Raw genomic sequence first — 19261 nt, 5'->3', positions numbered from 1 at the left:
TTGTACAGTATAACTCCATTTAACATAGGTTGAAAAACAGGTGAAGCTGAACAAGCTCTGGGAGATAAGTAGGAATGCAGGTACAATCAGGAAAGAACATATTGGTGCTTCAAAGTTACTGGTGATATTCTATTTCTTAAATGGGATGGTGGGTTCATAGGTATCCATTTTATTATTATTATTTACTGCAATTTAAATTAAACTACAGAGATATGGTTGATATTTTCTTATAATGCAGTTCACAATCAATTAAAAAAATTTTTGAAAAATGTTATCAAATTACACTGCAGTACTAAACCTCTACTTTGAGTTGCACGAGGCATCAGGAGATATTTAGGGCTTGCTCTTAACCTTGGGAGCTTACACATGTGATATAATTGGGGGATATATCAGAATACGAATAAGCCGTGACAGAATGTGAGTTCAGAGAAAGAGGTCTTTGGTGGTCAAAGTGGTCCTGGAAAGCTCTGTGAGAGAGTAAGAATTTGAACGGGGCTTTGAAGGATGAACTAAGCAGAGAGGAAGCCTGGCAATTGTTTTTACTTTTTTCTCTATTTCTCTTATAAATTAAGTCTTCGCTCATGTTTAGTACAGTTTACAATTGAAAAGAGACTTTGTGAAGTAGAAGAAAACACATAAACTCTGGAATCAGACAGACTCGGGTTCAAATCCCAATTCCATTCCCAGACTGTGAATCTTGGAAATTCCTGCAGACTGTTTTCCCACTTGTAAAATGCAGAGAGGATTATGTCACAGGATTGTGAGACTGAAATGAGAGAACATAGTTGGCCACACATTCCAAGCTCTAGAGGGCATCACAATCTCTTTTTAATGCACTACCATTCAGCAACAAGGAGTTCAGAAAACAATACCAGCCAAGACCCAGTGGAACTCCCGTGCCAAGGGACTCAACATTTAACGTGCTGAGTGAGGAGGCACAGCTCACATGTACTTCTGTCCTCTGCAGGGTCTCCTTGTGGGCCTCTCCTCCATGACCTCTGTCCTTTGGTGTGCTTCCTCTCTGGTTTCCACCTTGCAGCCAGTGAGCTTCTGAGGACCCTTAACTGCCTCCTGCCTTGTGCACCAAGAGGGTGTATGGATGAATGACTTGAGCCATCGCTGCTCCAGACTGTAGGCAGGAACATTCTCTTGTCCTGGGAATCATCTGTTTTTGTTTCTTCTTGGCCTTGGAGAGCCAAGACTGAGCCATGATTTTAAAACAAGGCTAAGGAAGCTAGTCCTTAATGCAGACGTCTAGATGTTTCTGATCCAAACAAAGGAAGTCAATGAGGCCCAACCATGTTTTAGCCCACCCCACTAGAAGGCTAAAACTGAGGTGAGGCCAAAACCTTAATTAACAATGCAAAGATCTTGCATTCTCCTTTTGTATCCTCTGACTCTGTCTCCCTTAGGAATCTGAGATGGCTTAACCAAGAATTCAGGATTGCTAGCTATCTCTCTGCTTTGCCCTGCTGGACACACTACTAACAAATATATGCAAAGCATCTGGCTTATAAGAAGCCTGCCATTAAGGTGAATTTCTCATTTCTCCCCTTTTTTAGTCTATAAAGTTTATCAAGGATATTTTGCAGTCGGCAACTAGGTATCTACTTTAGTTTTATCAGAAACAATAACTGAGTTCTGGAGAATAAGGTGATGAAACCTCCACCCAGCCATTTGGGGTGGACTGTGAAGATGGACACCCAGCTTCTTTGGTTCACTGTGCACAGAGGAGAGACTCTTGGGCCTGGAAGCTCAGGTACAGGCCACCAACTCTTCACCCGCTGCCTTCACCTCTGCGTGCTTCAATTCCAATTTCCGTTCTGTCTTTGTTTTGCAGTTGTTCAGCACATCAAGCGACATAACATTGTTCTGAAAAGGGAGCTAGGCGAAGGAGCCTTTGGAAAAGTGTTCCTAGCTGAATGCTATAACCTCTGTCCTGAGCAGGACAAGATCTTGGTGGCAGTGAAGGTAAGAGAACATTCCAGAATGTCTCATTAACCATGATCACACTTACGTGTGGAAATTTAACTCTATTTTATTATATTTTGGTGGCCAATGCAGGAGTAAATTGTTCCAGCTATGGTGGATGTATCCAAATTCCTTTAAACTAAATGGACAGTCGAAAGGACATTTGGGGCACATCCAACTGTCAGAGGTTCTTCTCAGGGGCCACTGACAAGTCTGCAGGCTGTGAAGAGCTCTGAGCTACTCTTCCAAGTTCATGCTAATTGAATATTGGATGGAAGTCAGTGGGGCCAAACAGAATTCGACCAGCTGAGTCCTGAAGACTCACATGTGTCTCCTCAAATTGTTCGGTGCTTGTGCCAAGCTCAGCTGAAGCTTGTGTCAGGTTTATGGTTCTGGAAGAAAGGATTGTGGACTCCACTTCCCCTCTCAGCCTCTGTGCCACTCAATTCTCTACCTTGACCCTCCCAGATGCATACAAATCTCCAGGGTTTTATATAGCACAGGCATGATTTCATCCAGGCCTGGATGGCATCTCCTGTGGAATTCACCACCCAAGGAGACATGGTGGTTTTACTAAAATGAAGCATAGTCATGTCCTCATAAACTCAAAAAGGAGTCCTGGTCTTCAATTAGATAAGCATTATGATTGAAAGGGATACAATTTCCACTGAGCTCTCTAAAACACAAGAATTAACAAAAATAGCACAAAAGCCTTCAGGTATTTTACATATATTTTTTCAAAAATTTTTTAACTCACCAAAATAATGGGTAATATATATTTAAAACACTTAAAAGAGGCATATATTTATAAAATGAAATAAGCTCCAAATGAATATGGACATGGCTAATGTAATAAAATGTAAGTTCTTGACTTAATATAAGATAATTGAGTTTTTTGCTGTGTTTTATTTCTGCCAAACAGGAAACATTTTTACAAATGGCATTTATTTACTAGTTATAACCAGGACAACTTTTCATTTTAGAAAATCAGGAGTCTATTCCATGACTGTTATACTTAACACTAAAATATTTCAGTACATACATAATGGGCGCAACTGAGAAATAAAATTATTCTTGGAGTCATCCGGCAGACTAAATGTTTTCTATTAAAGTTTATCCAAATAGAAAAACTGTACATTTGCTTTCTTTGTCACCAAAAGAAACTAACCAAGGTGGCATGATACTCCTATACTCTCAGAGAAGACTCCTAAACTCTGTACTTTGGGGTGAATAAAGAACAGGCCTTCCTAGGAATGATAAATGTAAACATTTTTCAAATAAACATCATCTCCCCAAGATGGACAAATGGAGGGGGAGAGAGAGAGAGGAGAGAGGAGAGAGGAGAGGAAGGAGATCCTAGAGAGATGTGAAGGTGAATGGGGTAGAAGGTGGCAAAGAATCTTGCAGTCATTCTGGAGATGTTTAATTCTTGCTTTTGCTATTACTTCCTCCTTTCTTTTACTTACTCAAAAAGTTTTGTTTGTCATTGTTTAGCACAAAATGTTCAGAACATTTGGCAGTGTTAAATCTGCAGTCTCTGTTTTCTTCTTACTGTATCTTTTTTTTCCCCCTTTTGGTTAAATGAGACCAAAAGGTAGCTCTATTTTTGTAAATTCATAGTTTGATCACATGTTAGAGCTGGAAGAATCTTTGGGAACATCTAATCCTAGGCTAGCCATGTATTATAGACAAGGAAACTTAAGACCCTGGATTCGTGTCCTGGGCGCATATTTTGTACTGCCACCCAGGAAGCTAAGTCAGACCTTCAGACTCTGAGGGTGTCACAAGATGGACTCTTTGAATGTAAAGAAATCCTGGGAGACTAGGGAATCCTAGATGAGAGTGTAGAAATAGCTGAGAAACCTCAGGCAGATATAGAGATAGAGCCAACAGATTTCTCAGTGGGTATGGCCTTTCATCTTAGTACCACTTCTTGCCCTGTGCCTACTTCTCTGTACTTCCTGCAATACCTTTAAGGAGAGTGTGTTGCGTAGCTGAATCCAGGGCACCCTCAGCTTATGTGTTACATTTCCTTCCAAACATATGCTCAAACAGGACTTCAGGGCTTGGACAACTAACAATGAAGAGTCAGTTGGTGACGGTGATGTTTAGCCTAGTACCTGGGTTGGCCTTAAAAGACATCTTATGCCATTCCACTTTCCTGCCCACGGCATGCTTCTGTTTGGGCATATGTCCCATTACCACTGTCAGCGAGGCCCCTCTCTGGTTTACATCCCAATCACATTCCTAGTTCCACCTCTGAACCAGACCTAGGGCCTAGTCTTCATATACATCCTGGCTTTGCCAAGTAAGTATTTGCAAAGTAATGACCTATGATGATCTTTAATCAACACTGCTTAAAAAAAGGAAAAACAGGATTTAATTCTTTGTTAAATCCCAACTCTTCTCTTTGCTAGTTTCATTCTTGTTGAAATTCAAATGAAACTATCATCTGTCATCTCAAATAAGGAGGATAAAGTGCCTGCAGACTAAAAATTCATTCTAACTTCATGGTCACAAACTTAAGAAGTCTCATGTCAGTGACCTTACATATGAATTTTTTTTTTAAATGGGAGGTTTTGCTTATGTTTGCTAGAGTAATTTCAAGCTTCAGAGAGGATGTTTATTTCAACTCTCTGGGATTCAGAGGCTGCAGCCACATAAGGGACTAGCCGGACCTTCCACAGGCTCCAGGCTGAATTGGATCAGAATAACCCATGGACCTTTCACAGAGCTGTCACTCGCCAGCCTGACCTGCTCATTTTTAGGGCTTTAGGCCTATTGAAAGTGTATTCAAAGACTATCCAAAGGAGCCTGGGAAGAAAATGTCTGTGGTTCAGCCCTGACCACAATGAAGGGATTTTTTAAAGGAATGAAACCAACCGAATGCAGCTGCCGGGGACTGCACAGCTTCTCACCTCTGTGGAGTGACTGCCGGGCTTGCTCCTCTCCATTGGAGACACCCAGGGATGTTTGACAGCCTTTCTGCTGTTGCTTAGCAACCCCTGCAGCATTGATTATGCATGCTAAGAAATAGCAGCTATTGTCCTTTTTCCTTCTCTGGAAGGAGCTGACTCTGGTGTGAAATCTAAGGCTTTATGTTCAGATTGACAGATGTCAGATTCCTGTAAATTCTGGTGTTGATGATTTAAGAGCTTGGGGGATCCATAGGAAGAGATTTAGGGCAGAAGTAATCCTAAGGCATGTGCACAACACTTGAGGGCACACAGAGCTGAGCATGCCTCTCCCATCAGAGTATTTGCTTGTTTGGATCCAATCGGATTGTCGCTTTCCTGATATTTTTGGATGACCTTTGTTTTTTTAGTGAAATTGATCTATCAACCATTTTTCCCTTTGCACTGAGTTATAATCAAAGAACCCATAGAGAGGAGGAGAAGCAGAGAAACCAGTCTTTGATCAAACTGAGTTACTTTACCTTTAAGTAAGTCAATTGCCAAGGAAACGCTTCATCGCAGTATCCCTGCATTAACTGTGGATGCATTAGCTATTTTTGGCTCCATCCAACCTGTATTTCCAAAGCTGCAATACCTATAACATTTCCTTGTACTATGAATCCACACTGATTTTTGCTTTTTAAATATATCCACAAGTGTGCATTGTGGGATTCATGGTCTCTCCTCCCCTCCCCACTAACTCAGGTGTATTTCTAGAAACATAAAATGCTGAATAGGAGAGAGACCTTAGAAATCATATATATAACCCAAGCCTCATGTTTTATGGATGAGAAAACTGAGACTCAAGGAAGTCGAGTGACTTCCCCAAGGTGTAAGTTAAAGTGAGTCAGAGGTGTTGCACAGGAAGACTTGGCAAGTTAAAAAACGGTAAAATTTGACTTCAGCAAGCACTTTCGTTGGAATCTGACTTAGGATTTTTGCTTTTCATGTTTCCGAATTCTTTCTTGTCAACAGAGAAAATGATGATGTTTTTCTCCACCAAGAGTTTGGAAAAGTTTTCTGATAAATCCTCTAGCACATAATGAGGCAGGCCCCAAGTGGCATCCAACATGTTTCTTCCATTTCCATGTCGGGATGGCCCCTACCCAGCCTCTTGGTCCAGGTAACTCCCATCCACCCATCAGCTCTCAATTCAAGTTGTCCCTCTTGGGGAGGATGTGCCTCGTTTGCTCCTCCATCTAGGTCACATCTCCATGATATATGCTATTAAAACATCTGTACTTGTCCTTTATAGCATTTGTCAATATTTTAAAATTATATATATATTTCTGGGCTTACTTAATGAATGGCATTGAATGTCTGTCTCCTCTAGTAGAGTGGCATATTCCCCAGGATGGCAATAGAGCCTTTTAGCACATTGCCTCATACATAGTAGTATGCAGTAAATGCTTGTTGAATGAATGAAGGGATGGATGGGTGGGCGCATGGAAGAACAAAAATATGAAAATAATAGCCTTTTGATAAATAGAGAGTTGTGCCAGGTGTGGTGGCTCATGCCTGTAATCCCAGCACTTTGGGAGGCCAAGGCAGATGAATTGCTTGAGCTCAGGAGTTCAAGACCAGCTTGGGCAACATGATGAAACCCCAGCTCTACAAAAAATACAAAAAATTAGCTGAGTGTGGTGGCATGCACCTGTGGTCCCAGCTACTTGGGAGGCTGAAGTGGAAGGATTGCTTGAGCCTGGGAGGCAGAGGTTGTAGTAAGCCGAGATTGCACCACTGCACTCCACTCTGGGTGACAGAGTGAGACCCCAACTCAAAAAAAAAAAAAAAAAGAAAAAAAGAGAAGAAAAAAAAGAGTTGACAGTTGGCATTTCTAGGTAGGGAAATAATTTGATGATCTATTGATAGTCATAGACTTTTATAGCTGAAAGAAGCTGTGAAGATGATATATATATAGAATAACGTAATCTAACAAGAAATTATTTTAGAAATGATTGAATCACTATATAGATATATAGAGCTGATATTGATATTCTTTAGCTTAACTTCACCATTTTGCCAATGAAGAAACAGGAATCCAAAGAAGACAAATGACCCATCTAAGGTCACCTAGCTTAAAAGAGATCATTTAATGTCAATGTCAGACCTAGGACTTAAACACAGTCCAGTGCTCATTGGGTACCATATTTTCATTTATTGAATTTTACATGTGTCCTGGTGAACCAGATTTAGGAAATCCAACACAATGACACTTATCAAATAATATAAAGGAGTGTGTTAGTTACGTCGTTTGTATGGATGGATGCGAGACATGTTCATATTTTCCCAAGTAGAAATTTAATTCAAGGGAGTAAGTGGAAATAAGATATACTGGATTCCTGAGGGAGTGTTTAGGCCTCAGGGGAATACAAGCAAACTATTATAATCAGCTTTTATAAAAAGAACAATATCATGTTCATTGGAAACCCAACTCAAGCTGGCTTAAGCAGAAAAAAAGAATTTATTGGCTTCTAGAAATCCATGCTACTAGAAAACCTACCTACGGGTATCCCAGCTTTCAGGCACCACTAGATCCAGGGAATGAACAATGCTCTTTCTCCATCCCTTGGCTCTGCTTCCCTCTGTATTGGCTTAATTCTCAGGCAAGTTATTTCCACATTTTGCTAAAGACTCGACAGCGATGACTCAGGGCTTAGATCCTGCCCTCCCAGCAACTCAAAAGAAAGAGAGCTCCTCCTTCCAAATAGCTATGCAAAAATCCAAGGGATAACTCCTATTGGCTTATCTTGGGCTGTGTCACCAGACCCTCTGGCAAGAGGAGTGGAATATTCTGATTATCCAGGCCTGGGTCACATACCGACCCTTGGAAATGAAAGTTGGGGTCCACTCTACCCAACCCATATGGACTGAACGTGGGGGAGTATTGGTTCCCTGGAGGAATATTAGAGATGCTATAACTAAAAGAAGGGAGAAAGAGATCTGACAGAAGAAAGTGAAAGATGACCAACTCAAATAGGAATTGCAGGAGAGCTTGGCCTCCCTGTGATGAGAAGACCTGGTATCTGAAAGCTCACTCAAGATCTGAGGCAGCCCTGGTGACTGTCCCTTCTTTATCATCTCAGCAGGAGACATCAGGGAATCTCCTTGGGACTCCCCTGCTTAGTGCAGCTGTCTCTTGCCTCTGCTGCTCCCTAATATTTGCCTGCTGCTTTCATACCAGCTACTGCCCACACTGCCTACATGACTCACTTGCTGATTCCCCAAGAAGGAAAATACTATGGTCCACTTCTTCCAATTAGTCATCTGCAGTGCCATTTAGTCTTTATGCCAGGACACCTACCTTCCATCCAATCATCTGAGGTGGTCACGTGGTACAGAAGAGGCCACCTTTGGGAATAGAAGCAACCAGAGCCACTTGTCTCAGAATCTGTACAAGAGCAGTATAAGGGCTCACAAGAAAAGTACATTCTCTCCAATTCTGGAACAGTTTAAAAAAAAAAACATAGATGAGAAAAAGCATCAAGAGTTAGTTGACTCAAGTGCTCTACCCAGGCAAGGTTACTTCTAAGGCAGATGGCTCTTTTCATTATTTCTTTTTATTTTTTATGACAGTCATCATATTACTTTTCACGTCTTCATTAATTGTGAAGTCCTTCTCCCATTCCTCTCTCTTCTGGTGCCTCCTTCCCACATTTCCACTTACATTGGCATGTGAAATACTTGTTCCCACAAAATGGAAATTGATGATGAAAAGATTAGTTACTTAAGAAGACATTTGTTAGTGTTACTCTAAAAAAATAGTTTGTGTCAACATGACATAATGTTGTAGAAAGCACTGACAATTCTACACTTATAAGGATCTAGGAACAGAAACTGTAAAACTTTTAATAGTGTCTGTGATTGTCTTTATTATCCAGATGTTGCTTAATAGACTAGATTTCTATTGTTCTTTGGGTAGGTACATTCTTTCCTGGTGCACACACTCAAGAGTGTGTGTGTGCGTGTGTGTGTGCACTCACGCATGCAGGAATGCACTGTAAGATAGAGAGGCATTTGAATTAGATAGGCCCTAATTATTAAGTTCCTATATCAATATACCTTTCCCAGTAATTTCAACTTTAGACCTTGGGTCAGGGATCTGATTTTTGAATTGTTAATCACTTTGGTGACCCTCATTTCTGGCTTATCTTCTATTTATCCACATATTTTCAGAAAAGCTAAAACAAAACAGTGCATTTCACTCTAATGAGGACTCATCTGGCATCAAACATAGCTGGAGGATTCATTTCACACTTTTGTATCTCTGGAATGTATGCATTGAAATAGTTGTGCTGCTTTTTAATTTACTTTAACATGATGAACGAATTCCCAAACCATGGTCTACCATGATCCACCAGCTCCTTTATGTCTAGCAAAATTTTATCGGAAAATTTTATGCTGGTGTATTTAAAGCCTGTAAATATATTGCAGTTGTCCATATTGGAGGTCAACTTCTGATTCACTCTCTTTTGAGTCAATATTTCTCTAATTGACAGTTGTTACGAATTAGTTTCCTATACAAAGACATAACATTTCTAATATGCAACTTGATATAATATGCAAGCATAAACCGTCTATTTTATCCACCATATTATTGCAAATAGTTTAAAGTATGTGAATCAGAACTTAACCTCCTGTTTCCCTTTGGATAGTTGCCTTGTTAGATCTGAGCTGGAAGAGCCAGTATGGCTGAGAAAATAAAGATAGCAGTGAACACCCTGGCTATAAATCTTGTATTTGAGGTTGTCACTTGGTACATAATTGAAGTCCTGTCAAAGGAGTTATATACAACTAACTGAGTTGATACACATAGAGTATTGTTTTCTAGCACATAGCAAGCACAGTCTGAGTGTTTGTGATCACTATCCTCTTCATACAATCATTTAATGAGTTTTTACATCTGTAGGGATGTTGGGAAGCTACCTATTGCACTCTCTCTAGTTTCTAAGATTTTATTTCTACCAAGTTCTTTCTATCCATGAATTCATTAAAATACACTCCTCCAAAGCTGAATTTTGTAAGAATTTGATAGACACTTCCTCTACCTATTTTTAGAAAAGATCCTGTCGTTAGAAGTTCATGCAGCATGCAGCATTATGATCAAGGCTTGTTCTAAATGCGTGGTTAATCATTGCCTGTAACAAACTTATAAGTGTGTCTACCTTAATTCTATCTCAATTTTGTAGTTTAGAAATGTTTTCCAACATTCCCAAGAAAGAGGTTGGCTCACTAATAGCCTATGGAGGTGGCTTTTATAGAACAATGAAGTCCAACAGAAGCATAATGTGAGCCACTATTGCGAGTCACATTTGTAATTTTGAAATTCTTAGTATGCATATTTAAAATGTAAAAAGAAACATATGAAACTTATCGATATAGTTTATTTAGCTCAACATATCTATATTATCATTTCTATGTATTATTAATATAAAATATTAATGAGAGAGTTTATATTATTTTATTTATAGCAGGGTCTCAAAATCTGTTAGGTTTTTTTTTACCTAAAATACATCTCAATTTGGACTTGCCAAATTTCAAATCATCACTAGCCACCTGTGACTGTTGGCTACCATATTGGACAGTACACATCCAGAAGCCATCAGGAGACTAAAGATTCTCCATTTGCAACAGATCTTGCCATAGTGATCCTAACCCAGAGGAACTCAGGCATATTAACCAAACATTCTCATGCATCTTGGTTGACTGGTTTGGGAGTTTTTAAATTTCCCTCTGTGTTTTAAACACTATGGTGGGAATTGGGCATAGTGAGGTCTTACCATAATAATCTCTTTTATATTTTGTCTTTCACCTTAACAAAGACACTGTTTCTATGATCTCTAAAATATATGAGAAGAAGAATATAAGATCAGTATTTTTAAAAAGAACACAACCTCTATTTTACCTCATCTCTCCTAAACCACCTATACTTTGAAATGGATGATCGTTTGTCATGTCCTACAATATTCTATCACACCAATGATTTCAAATAAGCCCTCTTGCCTCTCTTACTAGCTTTCCATTAACCTTAATATTTTGCTGAAGCATTTCATATGAATTTTGATTTTTCTTTTGTTTTTGCTCTTCTATTTCACCATCACTAGTTTCTCAGTTCTGTGCTGAAATTTATTTCATGCTAGTGCATTATTTCCAATTCTGAACCAATATGTACTCCAGGCAGTATCTCGCTATAGTTCTGGAGGAGCCCTCTCTCTTAAGAGTGTCTTCAGAAAAGATGGCAGCTTTGGGGTGTCAGGAAATTCACCAGGAATAAGAAGAAATGAGACTACAAAGCAGACAGTAGGAGTAAGAAAATAGCAATGCTCAGTGATCGGGCAAATATGCTTGTCAAAATGAACCTGAAGAAGAGGGATTGTCAGTAAGGGAAGCTGCCACCCCATATTCATGGCCTCAGTGCATTGCCAAGGGACTCAGGGAACCAGCCAAGCCTTGCATAATTGAGTAAAATGACAATCAGCCATGGTACTAAAACAGAGATGATTTTTATAAATAGGGTTGATAGCAGGATTTTCCAGCTTCTGATTGCTATCTGGCTATGGTTCCACCCTTAGAAAAATTCTGCCCTTACAGTGCCAAATTCAGAAGATGATTTTGCCCAAGTTGTTACCGCCATATTTTCTGAATCTCTTAAAATAGAATTGAATCATAATTTAGAAAAAAGACCCAACATGCAAAAATGGATGGGCATGTTGGATGAGGCCAGGTTTGTGAGATGCATTTGCCCCATGAATAGTGGAATCTCTTCTCTCAATTTCGAAAATGTTACTGAAGCACAGTTTTTGACATTGCACTGAGAATGGGCTCTTTTCCATATTTTGCTTTGGGGACATGGAAATGTTAGATGCTTCTTAACTCTTTCAGGTTGGCGTTTCAAAAAAGAAAACCTTGTTCTCTCTCTCTCTCTCTCTCTCTCTGTCTCTCTCTCTCTCTCACACACACACACACACACACACACAGACAGTCTAGCATTCTTTTTTTTTTGAGACGGAGTCTCACTCTGTTGCCCAGGCTGGAGTGCAGTGGCGTGCTGTCCACTCACTGCAAGCTCTGCCTCCCGGGTTCACGCCATTCTCCTGCCTCAGCCTCCTGAGTAGCTGGGATTACAGGCGTGAGCCACTGCGCCCGGCCCAATCTAGCATTCTTGAATCAATACTACATAGCTAAAATTTGAGCAGAAAGATTATACACAGAATTTGTTCATGCCTTGTGATAATGACCTTCAAGGGTCAGTACCTTTTCCAAATCACTGGAAAAGATAGGCATGTGCCTTAGAAATAAGCTATCTCAGTGACTCACAGCATCCTCTGTAGAGACTGGATCTCTGAAAAAACATTGCAGGCCAAGGGCTGGACCTCTGTGTGCAGTACGATACTTTCAGGAGGTTGAACGGTCCTCTGGGAAGAAGCAGTAGCTCCAGCAGCACCTCTGCTCTCATATCTTGGGTTGGCCCCTGAGCCTTATTCATGCATACTTTGACCTTCTTGGATTCTTATGTGAGCAAACTGAATACAAGACTGGTTGTGGTTTCAAATTCAAATAATCAAATGTCCCTCTCTACCAAGGAAAACATCCCAGCTTACACTACCTTGCATCATTCTCCTCATGTCCCTGTGGAGTAGATGATGATATTGTTATCCTCACTCTCAAAGAAGAAAACCAGATTCAGAGAGCTCGAGGGCAGAGCCAGGATTTGAACCTGCCTCTTCTGATGCTAAGCTAGAACCCCTTCCGTTTGAGCACCACCATTGTGAGGATTTGTCCTTTGACTGGAAGGGGAACACAAGTTTGGGGCCAACTTTCTAGGAGAGAGTGCATTTGGGCAGCTCTCCTCAGCCTTGGAAGCAGGTCCTTTCACTTGCTTTCTTTTCCTGGTACTTCTTTCATTTCCACTCCTCAGTTTTGCTTTCCCATGTTCAACTTTTCCAGATGATCATTCACTGGTCATTCTTCCTCACATTCTTTTATCTCTACTTTGCACAAACTTCATGTGTCAGGGGTTCTTTTAGTTGCCTGATACTGGATTAGACAGCAGATGATAAAAGGGTGAACAGGACACACTTCAACTGTCAAAGGCAGGAGTGGAGACAGACATGTACCCACCACCATTATGCAAGTGCAGGTGTGAGAAAGGCACTGGTGTGTGTGGTTTGCTCCATGGGCCCAGGAGAAGGACCCAGAAGATAGAATTCCATCTCTTCCATCCCCTCCATCTCCTCTATACCCTCCATACCTCATCTGCTATTTTTCTACTGTGAAGTTCAGTAAGATAAGCACATCACTTATCCCTGTGCAAGACGGATGCAAAGGAGTTGAGTTTGGATCTAGCTAAACACTAAACTAATTAAATCTGGGTGGCACAAGGGCCATGACAGGCCCAGTTTCTGTAGCTTCAAGGGAGCAGAGACCCAGACCCCAGGTTCCCGGCCACTGTTCATTTTGTTATTTAATGAAGGAATGTGCAGTTTCTATGGCAACAGCCCCATCGAAGCTTTATGGCCCCTGAGCACTTGCTGACCCAAATTCACTCACTTTTCCAAACAGAGCTGGTGGTGCTTATAAAGACACTTCTCAGAAAACCGCAGAGTAAAGTGAAAATAGTATTGATCCCGAGAGCGTGCCCTAATAAATGCCTCACCTGCTAATCTCTAGCTCAGATCTGCTCCCTGGGGAACTTCACCTGTGGCACATTCAAGGTCTCCAGGTCACATAGGTCAGGAATGTCCCCACAGGGACAGCAGCACCGAGGCCGTGATCTAGAAAATGACCACCAGGGACCTGGCCATGTTCTGGACACTGGATATCATATTTTAGTTTTGCAGTCAGTACATATCTGACAGATGACAGTGCTTTCATTCCATTCCAATACTAAATTTAAGTGAACACAGATGTTCCCATTTGCCATCTAACCTTAATGACTGACTGTAGTCTCCCTGGAGATGGGATTTACCACTCACATGCCACTTCTGCCGGGAGAAGTATGCATTTTCCTCAGTTAGAAGCAACCACTGCCTCTCTGACCTCTCTTGCTGTCAGTGTTTAGTTCTCGTGGCCTTCTTCATTCATTACACAAATAGATGTTGAATACTCGCCCCGTGCTCTGCCCAGGGCTGGCAATGCAGAAATGCATAGTTCCTGGGTCAGGGAGCTCACAGCCTGTACCAGAGATAAGCAAGTAAACATGCAATCGGAATGTACTGTGGTCTGTGATGTGATAGAGGTAAGTATGAGGTGCACCCAGCAGAGTCAGCCACTCTGGCCTGCAGTGCAGAGGGGATGTGACAGCAAGGAAGGGTGGTCAGGGAACACGTCTCGGAGAGGTGGCAGCTGAACTGAGTCTTGGAGGACTGCTAGATACTAGCCAGGTATATTGGTTTTCTACGGCTGCTGTAACAGATTACTGCAAATTCACCAGCCTAAACAACACAAGTGATTTATCTCAGTTCTGGTGGTCAGACACCTGAAATCAGTTTTGCTGAGCTAAAGACAAGATGTTACAGGGCTGGTTCCTTCTGGAGGTTCTAGGTTAGCATGTTTTCTTGCCATTTTCAGCTTCTAGAGGCCACCCACATTTCTTGGCTCATGGCCCCTTTCTTCATCCTCAAAGCCAGAAATGTGACATCTTTTCTCCTGTCTGATCTTCTGTCCTTATGGCTCTCTCTTTGCTTTTATTTATTTATTTGGAGACAGAGTCTCGCTCTGTCGCTCAGGCTGGATTGCAGTGGCATGATCTTGGCTCCCTGCAGCCTCTGCCTCCCGGGTTCAAGTGATTCTTCTACCTCAGCCCCCAGAGTATCTGGAATTACAGGCACACACCATCACACCTGCTAATTTTTGTATTTTTAGTAGAGACAGTGTTTCACTATGTTGGCCAGGCTGGTCTCGAACTCCTGACCTCAGGTGATCTGCCCGCCTCAGCCTCCCAAAGTACTGGGATTACAGGCATGAGCTACTGTACCCGGGCTCTGTTTGCTCTTATAAGGACCCTTGTAATGACATTGGGCACTCCTGGATAATCCAGGATAATCTGTCCACCTCAAGACCCTTAACTTAGTTACATCTGCAAAGCTGCGTTTGCCGCATCAGGCAACATATTCACAGGCTCCCAGGATTAGGAAGTGAACAGCCTTGGCAAAGGTGGGGAGTTCAACCTCCCATGCCAGTGACCACACCCAATATAGCATTCCAGGCAGAGGAATGCACATGTGCAAAGGGAGGGAGGCATGGCCTGTTGTCATTGGGGCAGCTGCAGACAGTTCCTAATGTGGATGCATGGGTTTTGAGAGGAGTGTCAAGGGATAGAGCTGGAGAGAGATGCAGGTGCTGATTCATTCAGGACAGTGGGTTTTGAGCTTGAATTTCAGTTATTTATATACATGTCATATCTCCCTATTTGCCCATAAGTGCCTGAGACTAGGATCTGGGACATTGCCTTCTTGATGTCATCACAGCTCTGGCTCAGTGATGGGCACATGCCAAGAGCTCAGCACATTATATGCACCACTAAATGCCAGCTTTGCCCTGTTATGACACCACAGTGGCAGAGTTATCTAAGCAGAGAACTAAAGGCACCAAAACCCAGCTGTCATGCTCCTGGGCATCTTCACCTTGGCAGCGTGACCACTCTTCTTGCAGCTTGCTGGGCAGGGATGTTTTGTGAGCCGGCAGTGTTTGTGAGCACAGGCTGGAGAATGCTCCGTGCAGTGCTACATAAAGACAGGCAAAGTGATCGTTGCTGAAGCTGGAGATGGGTCCACAAAGGTTCACTATACTCTTCTTTCTACTGAATCATAACATTATCTGAGCAGAGGTCAGCTGCACATAGCATCACAGAAAGCAGAACAGGCACCAACAAGGGAGAGAAGCCCATGGGAATTATTGGGTGCAGGCCAGGGTTAGAAAGGATGTGGACCCTAAAAAGACCTCCTGTCTTTAACCTAATGAGAGAACCTCTGTGAAAGTGTGTCATAGCTGGAAAGCTTTGCATATGCCTAAGGAGTTATTCATCAGTTATTAGCACAAACATTATTTCCTTAGGAACTAGGCTGTTTTCTCATCTTTTGCCTAACAAATGAGATGGATGTCTTTCCTACCTCAGTATCGTAGGGCCCACTGAAGTAATCCTTCTCTTTTAACGCCCACCCCCAGACCCTGAAGGATGCCAGTGACAATGCACGCAAGGACTTCCACCGCGAGGCCGAGCTCCTGACCAATCTCCAGCACGAGCACATCGTCAAGTTCTACGGCGTCTGCGTGGAGGGCGACCCCCTCATCATGGTCTTTGAGTACATGAAGCACGGGGACCTCAACAAGTTCCTCAGGTACAGTGAGGTGGGGAGGTGGGCTCCAGGAGGGAGCAGGACTTCAGGGTTCAGGAATGGAGCAGGTTCGTGGGAGGGAACAAGGGACCCCTGGACCTTTCTCAAAGCATCTTATTTGATAATGACACCAGCGTATGCCAGAGAAAGGAGGAGAGAAAAAAGAAGGTGACAGTTTTGTTCTTTTTCCTTAGTCAATGAATTCTATGTAATGTGATGCAAATGATCCAACTCAATTCAGTCTGCATTCACTGAACATTTGCTACATTGAGTGGTATGTGACATGGGCATTTGGGATGGGCCTTAGATGATCCGTAGGAGTTTGCCATGTGGTGTTATTAAAGGCAAAGGAAACAGGAAGAGCTAAGGTACCCAGGTGTCACAATGGAAAGTGCAGTCCAGTGAGAGTGAAGTTTTCAAGTTCCCAGCCTGTGGAATGAACAGTAAGGAAGGGAAGCAGAAAAACAGCTGGAGGAATCAAGGCTGAAAGGGTGGGGCAGGTGCTTGGACTTTATTCTAAGGATGAAAAGAATAACCAGGAGGCCAGTAGTTCAGAGGATCTACAGTGGAAAGATCAAAATCCAAAGAAGAAAAGCTTCAGAACGAAGGAGGTAAAAACATTGATTGAAGACTCCAGATTATGGAGTCTTCCAGATTATGCGGAGACCCTGAGGTCATGAAAAGATGGACAGCTTCAACTGAGAAGATTTGTGGGATGTGGGGTCTTCAGAAAAAGGCAAGGCAAGGAAGAGAAAATGTTGACTATAAAGGGAGTCACTGGGCTATTGATTAGGGTTAGCGTCATTTGAATTTCTAGCATTGGCCTGATTGGGTGGGATTTATTTATTTATTTATTTATTTGAGACAGAGTCTCACTCTGTTACTCAGGCTGGAGTGCAGTTATGTGATCTCGGCTCACTGCAACCTCCGCCTCCCAGGTTCAAGCGATTCTCCCACCTCAACCTCCCAAGTAGCTGGGATTACAGGCATGTGCCACCGTGTCTGGTAATTTTCATATTTTTGTAAAGACAGGGTTTTGCCGTGTTGGCCAGGCTGGTCTCGAACTCCTGACCTCAAGTGATTTGCCTCCCTTGGCCTCCCAAAGTGCTGGGAATATGGGCATGAGCAACCACACCTGGCCCTGATTGGGTTTTAGTTCAGCTGCGCCTTCTCAAGAAATCCCCTCCCTCAGGTGATGCATACAGCGAACTAGGAGGAACCACAAGATAGAGCAAGTGAGAAATGGCTGAAAGTGACTGTGATCTGGGAAGAAAGGTCAAGTTGCTTTGAAACAGTGAAGCTAACTCACACGATATAAGTGTTGACCTTTGAGGAGACCATGCTGCATGATGATACCAGTAGGGATTCTGGCCTCCAGACACAGCTGAAGTTGAGTCTCAGTCTAGGCATTATTAGCTGAGTGACCTCAGGCAAGTCTCTTAGCTGTTCTGATGAGAATCTTGAGCCGGCAGGGTAGGCATGAGGACTGAACTAGCATAAGTATAGAAAGCTCTTGGCGTAGGAGGGAATGGGGAGCGTTCAATAAGCAGACGCTTGAATTCTGCCAGGAATGATGTCAGCTGGTAAACCAGCTGCCTCAGTAAGAGAAATCACAAGGAGAGCTGAGTTTGATAAGATGCAGGAAGTTGGTGATCACCCTGGTAGGGTCCATAGTGAGTGTTCTCCTGCATCTACCAAGGGAGGGAAGAAATGTGCTGAGCAAGATACTCCTTGGGGAAGGAAGGCAAGTGATGCTTTGGCTTCTGTGGAAGTGGAAAATACATTATTATGAACCTAAAGAGTAAGAGGGCCCAGTAGTGAGGACGGGAGATTCGGGTTCTCCTTCCTATTCTGCATCAGCTGCTGGCGTCCCTTAAACGAGCCTCCACCCCAGTTCACTCAGTCACCTTTGTTCTCAGGTAGGCCTGCCTTGTATGCTCTCTAAGTTTTATCTGCGTCTAATGTGTTATTTTTTAAAAAATTTAGCTAGTCCTCATTTTGGAAAGATTAGCAAATGGGCTGCTTGTGATATCTTGGTAGACAGTAATAGTTAGGAAAGGTGTTAAAGGCTGTTTCCCTGCCCTTGCTGAGCACAGTTTCCTTACCCGTGAAAGGGGTATCATTTAATCCATCTCAAGGTCTAGTGTGTGCATTGTTGGACTGAGAGGTAATCAAGAAATGTTGTCCTCACAATCTTTCACAATACTTCATTTCTGCCACAATTTCCTCTTCGTTTTGGTTGAGAGATCTGAAATCCTGGGGAAGTGACACCTTTTTTGTGATGGCAACACCTGGGACTCTCTGTCTGCCTCTCATTTCCATGGGTGCTGAAGAGGGCTTTGCACAGAAATCAGCCCCAGTAAGCTTCATGTATCTGCTGGAAGACTCAGACACTGCAGTTTAAGTAATCAGTCAATCACTGCGAGAACATACTGCTGTTTTTAGAAATGGCATCACATGGTTGGTGCCGTCTGGATCATTTTTACCCTCTTTAGCCTCGTAGATCCATGTGCAATTTAGTTCCTCTTGGCTGGGCTGGATCCCTGTTCTCTGCTTTTCCTATGATTGTGTGGGTGAGGAAATGCCAGGTGGAATTAGGAATATATAGCCGATTTGCAGTATTCTGAGACAATCCTGATGCATTATCCTACGTCAGCAAAATTTTTCTTGTAAGTGATAGGACAGGGGATGACTTTTGAACATTGTCTTGTCAGCTCTAACATGACAGGAAGAAAAAAGCTGAATGTGGTTGAGGTCTGGCTGCTTCTAGGAGAAATATTTTCCCATTGTTCCCATGCCCCAGTCTACTTCCCTAATTTAAGATGGTGCTTTCCAAAAACTGTAGCATAAGAAATCCAAATGTGCTCACCTGGATGCAATTAAATGCTTCCATGAGCTCACAGTGTGTCTGTACGTACATGAATGTGTGTGTGTGTGTGTGTTGCAACTTGACTGTTTCACTTTCTCACTCAGCCTCTCCTTCTCCCTAGCTCTCCTTCC

General features: G+C 42.4%; 1 protein-coding gene across 7 annotated transcripts in view; it reads left to right on the top strand.

The window, feature by feature from the left end:
- NTRK2 (neurotrophic receptor tyrosine kinase 2) overlaps positions 1 to 19261 on the top strand; it is a 361214-nt gene that overhangs the window by 266190 nt on the left and 75763 nt on the right. For all 7 annotated transcript variants that reach the window (XM_003267478.4, XM_030809390.1, XM_030809384.1 and 4 more), the window contains 2 exons: positions 1841 to 1971; positions 16092 to 16264. In XM_003267478.4, coding sequence (XP_003267526.1) covers positions 1841 to 1971; positions 16092 to 16264 — 304 coding nt within the window. The remainder of the gene's footprint in view (positions 1 to 1840; positions 1972 to 16091; positions 16265 to 19261) is intronic.

This window comes from Nomascus leucogenys, chromosome 1a, assembly GCF_006542625.1.
Source record: "Nomascus leucogenys isolate Asia chromosome 1a, Asia_NLE_v1, whole genome shotgun sequence".
Classification (NCBI taxonomy): domain Eukaryota; kingdom Metazoa; phylum Chordata; class Mammalia; order Primates; family Hylobatidae; genus Nomascus; species Nomascus leucogenys.
The sequence above is the reverse complement of the archived record's forward strand: the minus strand, read 5'-3'. Positions and strand labels throughout refer to the sequence as shown.